Source organism: Eleginops maclovinus, chromosome 21, assembly GCF_036324505.1.
Source record: "Eleginops maclovinus isolate JMC-PN-2008 ecotype Puerto Natales chromosome 21, JC_Emac_rtc_rv5, whole genome shotgun sequence".
Lineage (NCBI taxonomy): Eukaryota > Metazoa > Chordata > Actinopteri > Perciformes > Eleginopidae > Eleginops > Eleginops maclovinus.
In genome coordinates, this window is record NC_086369.1 from 6,321,499 (window position 1) to 6,331,121 (window position 9,623).

At 43.4% G+C, this 9,623-nt stretch overlaps 1 protein-coding gene across 1 annotated transcript; it reads left to right on the top strand.

Annotated features, from left to right (window-relative positions):
* Positions 1-2,755: 2,755 nt before the first annotated feature.
* On the top strand, positions 2,756-9,233 carry LOC134857989 (dermatan-sulfate epimerase-like protein). Its single transcript, XM_063873796.1, has one exon. The coding sequence runs from the start codon at positions 3,721-3,723 to the stop codon at positions 7,375-7,377; it is 3,657 nt and encodes a 1,218-aa protein (XP_063729866.1). The 5' UTR covers positions 2,756-3,720; the 3' UTR covers positions 7,378-9,233.
* Positions 9,234-9,623: the final 390 nt, after the last annotated feature.

Sequence of the window (9,623 nt, forward strand, 5' to 3'; positions counted from 1 at the left end):
CAGGACATAACGCAAGTGGAGGCAACAAAATGAAGATCAAATTAGTCAGAAGTACTCTGCTGAGAAACATGGGAGGTGGAACAGATGGACGGTTAATGGAAGTGCAAGTCTGGAAGAGGTTAGAGCAGAGGGGAGCGCACTGCAAGAAGAGATATATTTTTGAAGTTTGAAACTAGATTAAATCAGTTGAATTAATCAGACCTTTTGCAAAACAGATACTTACACTGTTTCCTTCATATCAGGAAATATCTTATAACAAGGAAAGGTTGATGACATAAATCAAAAAATGATATAAATAAACCGGTTAATATTGAATAAATCCTTCTACCCTGTGTAAATAAAACAGCACAAGTTTATATGAGGACTTTGGGTGAGGATTGAACCTGCTGTGACTGACTTGCATCCGAGGATTTCTCCGATTCCTGGCAATATGAAACACGATCTCTGAGTGTTGAAGTCAAACACATGAAAAGGTGGCAGAACAACATTAAATCGGGATATACTTTTCTAAGTTCATACGTTTAGACTTGGACCAGGCAATAGTTTTATGTTCTCAAGCTGCTGCTGCCAAAGAATTTCTTCCAGCCTCGGTGTAACTGAGTAAGGTCTGGCCCGAAAGCTCAATGTGGTTAAAACTCGTAGCCCGCAGGAACGCAACCGTCATTTTATCTCCAGGGATGTAGGATAGTGGCTCAGATTTCAGAGCAAATATACAAATGAAATGCACTCACTCGATGCCTTAGCTTTTTTGCAGCACTCCCCTGATCCACCATATGTTTTTGTTTCACCATTTTTTTGATTACGTCTAAAAAAAGAAATGCTAGTTTTCTGTGCTTTTTAATAACAACTATTTAAACCGCTAGAAATGTGGACATAGCTATAGGACATTGCATCAACAATCTCAACTTTAGCTGTCATTAAGGAAATTCAAGCATGGATTTACGTTTACATCTCGCTGCTATATTACCACCCCAAAAATCATATCACATCAGCATTATAATTTGGCCAATCTGAGGAGTCTGTGTGTAAACTCATGTCAATCCACCTTATATCAGTAGGTTCTTTATGCAATAGGATTTCTTTTTAAATGCCACCAAGATGCCTTTTTAGTACATCAAGTGATAATATAAGCAGACATTGTATTTGTTTTCTACTGAATTCCTGGCAATCTAGAGACACTGAATGCCATTTTGATTGCCTCCTTTGTCCTGAGGTTTTATTTAGAAATTTAGAAAATTTGAGATCGTCATAAGTATTTATAATTGGCAAGTTGGTCCTGTTTTGTTCCTCTGCAGGGTGGGCAGTTGATGCAGAGCAGCCACACTAAAACAAATCTGTTGAAGTCTAATCAGTTTTTGTTTTTTTTGATGGTATGTCATTAAAATCTGTTGGTTGTTTAGAGAGTTTTAAGCCTCCTCTTGATTCATGAAGTAGAATCTTTGTGAAGTTTTTTGACTGATGAGTTTAAGATTATCATCAGTGTTTAAATGAAGGCAGCTGTTTAGCAGTGCCTCTCCTTTCCATATGGACTTTTTGGTCCTAAGAGAGATTACTGTTTGTGTTTTCTGCAGCCATCCTGATAAGGCCAACTGTGTGCCTGTAGGGTTTGCGTTTGAGCATAGGGAAGTAAAAAAAAACATTGTGCAACAGTGTTCCCCGAGGGATAGCATGCTGCAGAAGACACGTGTGAGCTGGGTATAGAGAACACGATCCATCATTAAATGTAGACGCCGCACAGGAACCTAATACACACAGAATGAGCTGATCAATGAGAGCATAGTGCCTTGTGTTAGGACAGTCAAATGTCACACATCTCTCTAAGGGGAGATGCTTTTGAGGTTATCGAATGCCTTTTCGGTTGCCTCAGGAAATGTGTTACAAAGACTTTCAACTGAGGCTGAAGATAAAACTGTGTAAAGAACCTTTTTATGCAAAGAAATCGTGATTTTAAATTTAAAAAGTAGACTGAAATGATTATTATCTTCATAGTATACAAGTTCATGTTATTTCCACACAAAGGCTTGTATAAATGTCAAGGCTAATCATAGTCACTCTTAGAGTTTTATTTTAAAGTTACTTATAGCAGGATAATCGTATATATTTTTTTCTGTGTATTATAAGGCCAGCAGCGAGTTAGCTTAGCATAAAGGCTGCAAGCAGGGAGGAAAGGACTAGCCTAACCTTACTAATGTCAAAGTAATAGGCTTGTACAACAATTTGGGATTCACGTCTTTGTTTTCTTAAGAGTGCATTTAAATAAATATGACTGATGTTCTGCCGTCAAGCTGAAACCAGTGGCCGGCTAGCTTAGGTTAGCATAAAGACTATAAGCATGGGGAAACAGCAAGCCTAGGTCAGCTAAATGTATGTACAATTAAATACATAGTTTGACATCGTTTTGAAAACCGATCATTCCATCGTTTCTCATCCAATTTTGAGTGTATTTTTCCATGATCACAAGCAATTCCTTTAAAAAAACAACTGTGTGTGTCTATTAAGAGCAATGCATATATTTTATTATGAGAGAGAGAGAGCGAGCGAGAGAGCGAGAGAGCGAGAGAGAGAGCGAGAGAGACAGAGAGAGAGCGCTTCCCACTCTCTCTCAGGGGCGATGAGGCTGGGCTTCTGAAGTCACGGCTCCCTCTACAGTTTGTACAGTGGAAATTTTCCATCCAGTGAAGGAAAAACAATCAAACTGACTGTGTTGAACAGTCGGGGGACACACACAAGGGAGACGCGTCCGGAGATACACACACACACACACACACACACACACACACACACACACACGCAGCTCCACATGTGAGATGTGTGTCTCAATAGGCATCGGATACACAAACACCACGACATTTGCATCTGGATCGCTCATCATTCGGGAGGCTGATTTACTGTTTCCTGCGGACAACCCCAAAAATGCCTCATTCTTTGAATACTTGAGGAGTGACGACAACTTTCCTCGTCTCGGACTTCACTACACTAATCGCCGAATCTAAGAAACGTGGAGCTTTTTAAGAGGACAGTGCCGGATTTAACAATGCAAACGGATCAATTTCCCGATCAGGATTTGCAATTTTAAGCAGCAGCCAGTTTGGAGTCTCCGCAGCGGGGGGATACCAAGCCATGATATCTGCGGAGATGCGTTGTTTTCTGAGGTGCCTGTCCGTGGATGATGCGGCTCGGTCGGGCTGCACACGGAGCCTCTGGGTGTCTGTGATTGGACCGGACACAGACTGGGGCTGACTGATGTTTGTCAGCGAGGAAATGTTTTGGGGAGGAGATCAATATGAGCTACTGGCGCACGCGAGAAGGGGAGATTGCCAGTCTTTACGAGCACACGTATTACTATGAAGACGGAGGCAAACGCGCAGGACTTTTTCTCTTGGATTTAAATTCAAAACAGACCATAAACAGCTTATTATCGTCAGACATTTATGTGCAATTTATGTGATGCGTTTTGTTGCCTTTGCAAACTGTTGGAAGGTTGTTGTGGATAGGGTTTCTTTTTTGCACCCACGTTTTTTTTCCTCTTTTTGACTATCATTCATGGGACTATGATATTGCACCATTTGACTTATAAAATATAGATTCTTCAAACTCTTTTTTCCTCCAACAAATCTCACCTGGACTTTAACTCTAACAAAACAACTAGAGATATGGGACATTTCAACAATGCTTTTATGAAGAAAAAAAATAATTTCCCTTAGTTTTAAATGCAGTAAAATGTATTCACAAATGCCTGGCAACATGGCAGTGAACTGGGTTGTATATTCCGTGTTTTTACTTCCGCTGTTCGCAGTGGGGACAGCTTTCTCGGGGGTCTTCAACGCCACAGACAGAGACATTTTTACAGATGACTTGCTGCAGGTCAAGCTCACAGAAGCCAGAGCGACTGAGCAGTGGAAACTCCAGGCGACTGATTCCCATCCCAACCTATATTTTAACCAAGTGGATGTGTTGCACTTGAGGCAAAGGTCCTCCACCACCCACAGTCACATATTTAAAGTCATCCGAGCGGCTGCGCTCACAATGTTGTCTAGTGTCCCCTTTTACATGCCCCCTGTGAAACATGCAGAGTTTACAAGCAAGTGGAATGAGATTTATGGGAACAACCTGCCTCCCCTGGCTCTCTACTGCCTGTTGTGCCCAGAGGACTCTGCTGCCCTGCAGTTTCTTATCAAGTTTATGGATAGGATGGCTGAATACCCAGACTGGAAGGTAACCAGTGCCCCCAACGACGAGGTCCCCACTGCGCACTCTCTCACTGGGTTTGCTACGGCTTATGACTTTATTTACTCTTACCTGGATGAACGGCGGAGGGATGTTTACCTTAAGAAAATTCGATCAGAGACAGAGGAGATGCTTGAGTTGTCAAAGCACAGGGGGTGGGGGAAACAGTACCTCCAAAATCATCAAACCACTAACATATTGGCTATCCTGACTGGTGCAATAGTGGTTGGATCACATGACTACCCGGAGTCAATGATTTGGAAACAAGTTGCAGTGAACTACATGGAGAAAACTATGTTCCTCCTTAACCATGTTGTTGACGGGTCTCTGGATGAGGGAGTAGCTTATGGGAGCTACACAGCCAAGTCCATCACGCAGTATGTCTTCTTAGCTCAGAGACATTTCGACATTGACAACATGCAGAACAACTGGCTGCGGGAACACTTTTGGTTTTATTACGCCACTCTCCTGCCGGGGTTTCAGAGAACAGTTGGCATCGCAGACTCCAACTACAACTGGTTTTACGGGCCGGAGAGCCAGCTTGTTTTCCTCGACACATTTGTCATGAAGAACGGCACGGGTAACTGGCTGGCTCAGCAGATTAGAAAGCACCGAGCCAAAGATGGTCCCATGGGGCACTCGTCTGCCCAGCGCTGGGCTACACTTCACACAGAATACATCTGGTACAACTCCCACCTCGCTCCACAGCCTCCACAAGACTTTGGAAAAGCTAAGATGCATATCTTCTCAAACTGGGGTGTGGTTACCTACGGAGCAGGGCTACCAAATGGCCAGGGTAACACTTTTGTCTCCTTTAAGTCTAGCAAGCTGGGTGGCCGTGCAGTCTACGACATTGTCCATGACAAGCCTTACTCTTGGGTAGAGGGCTGGAACAGCTTTAACCCAGGTCACGAGCACCCTGACCAGAACTCGTTCACTTTTGCTCCTAATGGACAAGTATTTGTTTCTGAAGCACTTTATGGTCCAAAATACAGCTACCTTAACAACGTTTTGGTGTTCAGTCCGTCTCCTACCAGCCAATGTAACAATCCGTGGGAGGGTCAGTTGGGGGAGTGCGCCAAGTGGCTGCGCTGGACTGATGAGGGTGTGGGTGATACCAGAGGAGAGGTGATTGTGGCGTCCTCGCACAGGGACACCATGTTCGTGAGTGGGGAAGCGGCGTTGGCTTACTCTCCTGCTATGAGACTGAAGAGTGTGTACAGAGCTTTAGTTTTGCTCAACTCTCAGACTCTGTTGGTGCTTGATCACGTAGAAAAGTGGAGTGATTCACCTGTAAAGTCCCTCAGTGCATTTTTCCACAACCTCGACATTGACTTTAAATACGTTCCTTTCAGATTCATGGACAAATATAATGGCGCCATGATGGACGTGTGGGACGCTCATTATAAAATGTTCTGGTTCGACAGCCAGGGTCACAGCCCTGAAACCAGGATACAAGAGGCAGAGCAGGCGGCTGAGTTTAAAAAGAGGTGGACGCAGTATGTCAATGTCACTTTTCCAATGACAGGCACTGTCAGCAGAGTAGCTTACGTGTTACACGGGCCATATGTCAAAGTGTCTGGCTGTAAATTTGTGGACAATAGCAAAAATGGAGTGAGACTTTCCTTAACTATAAATAACACAGAGACGATCGTGTCCATTGCTACGAACTACAAAGACATAGGTGCTAGGATGACTTATCTAGGATTCGGAGGTCACTGTAAAGTAGAGGATGTATATCAAATCACTCGTTATGGCCTTGGGTCTCAACTCATCCCTAAACAAATCAGCGCCGATAATCAGCTATTTGACTTTGGCTTCACAGTCAATGTGATAGCAGGGGTTGTTCTGTGTGTGGCCATAGGATTTCTGACTATTCAGAGAAAGTTTTATGTCTGCTTCAGCAGGCTGATGCGCTACGCCCTCCTCTCTGTGCTCATTCTGTGGATAGCCGAGCTGCTGTTTGTGTCTAACAGCTGCGATCAGCTTCTCTGTGGGGTTAAATGGAAAGGTGCGGGCGCCAAAAGTGAAGTAAACAAACAAATCAGACTCTACGAGCAGCACCGGCTCCCCCTCCCCACCGTTGTCATAACAACCCTTCCCGGATCGGGGTCAGAAATACTCAAGCACCTTTTCTACAACAACTCAGACTTTGTTTACATTAGAGTTCCCACCGAGCACCTGGATATTCCTGAGACGGAGTTTGAGTTTGACTCTTTAGTCGACGCCTGTGAGTGGTCAAGGTCAGACGCTACGCACAGACGGTTTAAGATTATTCAGGGCTGGCTGCATTCGCTGGTCCACAACACTAAGCTGCACTTGCAGAATATTCAGCTGGTAGAGGGCAGTAGGGTCAAACAGCCCCAGAGAGGTGGCCCCTTAAGGGACCGGAAGAAAAGATTTAGGAGGAGAGAGCCAGCGTCTGAGCTAAAGGGCAAGCTGAGAGCAAGTCTGGACCGAGATGCAGAGTATGTTAGGGAGATGAGACGCCAGGTTGCGGAGTACCCTAACGCCCGGGTGGTACTCAACATGCGGAGCGGGAGCTGGGCGCTTAAACTGCCTTTCATTCAGGAGGTGGTGGGACCTTCTCTGAGGACAATCTACTTGGTGAGGGACCCTCGAGCATGGATTTATCTCATGGTTTACAACAGCAAACCCAGCCTTTACTCTCTCAAAAACATCCCTCAGCACCTTTCCTTGATATTCAAGGAGGATGCTGTGAGTGACAGGTGCCCGTCTCCTGCAGCAGAGTTCAAAACAATCCAAAGGGTCCTGTCCCGCTCTGAGACAAACCCCATCCTGATACTGGCTCATCTGTGGCTGGCTCACACCGCAGCGCTGCTGAGAGTCAGCGAGAGCCTCCCCGAGGAGTCCTTCCTCCAAGTGAAGTTTGAGGACGTGGTCAACTTCCCGCAGGATACGGCGGAGAGCATACACACGTTTTTGGGGGTGCCAGTGACACCCGCAGCCCTCAACCAGCTTCTCTTCACCACTTCCACAAACCTTTACAATCTCATGTATGAAGGGGACATTTCACCAGCCAACATTAACAGGTGGAGACAGAATCTGTCTCGGAAGGACATGAAACTCATAGAAGATGTGTGTGGGAGTGTGATGAGGAGGCTGGGTTACACCAGGTTTGCCAATTAACTTGCTGCTGCTGGTCAGCTGGTGTTGAGCTGTCTTGTTTACTGTTGCCTCCATTTGAGTTCTGTAACAAACATTTTTTTGCACTGACTTTAAATTTGAATAAGATGCTATAAGTTGAGGAAAAACTGCGTAGCATTTCTGTCATTTGTTGTGTTTGTTTGGGTATTGTTCAGACCACGGAAACAGATGTTTGCGAGGGCGGAATATTTTACATTAAAATAAGTGGAACGGAGCTTGTGTTTTTATTTTCCCCCGAGGAGTCCTTCACACTCACTTGTAGCACTCTTTTATCGAGTGAGACTTAAGACCTCCGCTGTCTTACATGCAGAGAATCATTTTAGAATACATTTTATTGGACAACAGCTCAGTTTCACAGTGAAGATTATTTAATGTTTGTTTTAGTAAGAGATGAGATTATCTGTTCCCTAATCTGTGATTGTCAGAGAGATGTTTGCACATAATCCATATCTGTGATTGCATTTTGGGGCGTTGATCAAAAGATTGTTGCTGGTTTGGAACAAATTAATGATGAAGCTCATTAAGAAGTAACATTCATATTTATTGACAGTCTTCTAGCTCTGGGAGATCATTTCCAAAGAGTAATTTGGCTGTCAGGAATCTAATATTTGATCGTGGTGTGCTGTTTCCCTTTAAAACTATAACATGTTGCAATGTATAGACTCTTTTGCTAAGCAGTGAAAAAGATAGTAGTGCTTTATTATAGATTTATGAATGACACGGATTGTATTTTCATCACTAGAGGGATTTATTTGAAGCTCAAAGATGTCAGCATAGCTTTTGTGGCTTAGCACTTGCGCAGGGACTCTTTTGATTGTATGTGGGATACAGTGCATTTCCAAAGCTAACTTAACTTTACTCAATGAGCTGCGGATATATAAACCGTCTGAAGATGTGTGAACCTCAGATGATATTGTATGTATAATGAAGAAAGTTAGAAGTATTTATGGATTCCAAACACACATATCCCAGAGGATCAGATATGAATATGGTTATTATAACTCCCTTTTAGCATTTATTGAATTAGATCAGAGGAAAGTGCTTAATAGGGATCAAACTGAAGAAACTGTCAGCCTTGACACATTTCCAGTCAAAGCAATTTCCAAAACACCCCCCTCAGCTACTCATAATAATCTGCAAAATGCCATAACGGAGTCTCGCCCAGTGTGTTATTGTTGTGCTGTCTGTCTAAAAAGCCTGGAGGAAATGCAAACAGTTTCCATTTCCTGTCGCGGTCAATCAGATATCCATAATCTTTCTGGGCCTTTTGTCTTGAGAGAGTTCAGCGAGCAGTGAATTGAGCAGGGGACTAAACATGGGATGAATATTAAGTAAAAAAGAATTCAGAGACCATTACTCTGTGACGTTTTGCTCTTTGGAAAAATGGTCCTCAGTAACCTTTTGATGCTTCGACATTTCTATACTGTAACTGGATCACATGTAACATGCAGACGCAATTATAAACTGTCCCCTTGCTTTCTGAACACAAACAAACCATACTGTGCTCATTTGGAAATATCCATCTTTCCTCAACAGTCCTGTTTGTTTTCCTTTCTCTACGAACACTGAAACCCTTGACTGCCTGGAAAAAAAAAAGAAAAACCCTTTGATGTTTTTGGTCTTTGAATGTGTAGACTTGGCAGACATGCTTTCACTTTGGTGTTGCAATCCTGTTACCAACTCTGTTTTGTATTTGCTCGTGGGGATATGGTTCCTTGCTTATGTGGCCTTGAATTACAATCATTTTCTTTATAATGCTTTTTTTTTTCTGTGGGGGCTCCGGAGCAAGAGGAGGAGATACTGTAATGGAGACAATAAATTCATAAATATATCAGCAACCACTCTTTTGTTTGGTGCATTGAATCATCGTGTGCCATGTGATTATGTGACATAAATCCTCATTAGCTGCATATAATGTTATTATACTCGTGTTTAAACTTGATTCTCTATCACTGCATAGTTGAATAGTCTTTTCCCGTTGGTTACTGCAAAGCCACTTGTAAAACTTGTGTGCTGCCACAATTATGCAGCAGTGAAATCTCCATTTTATTAGACATGGATGACAGGCGCCTAATTGCTTGGGTGACGTGCATGACAAGGAGGAGCCAACAATTAAAAACCTGTCAGCAAGTTCTTTTGTCTCGTACTGACTGAGATGGGACTTTACAAGGAGCAGTCTTAGAAAGAGCACATGCCGTGTCTCGCATCTCAGACTGGTCTCAATGAGT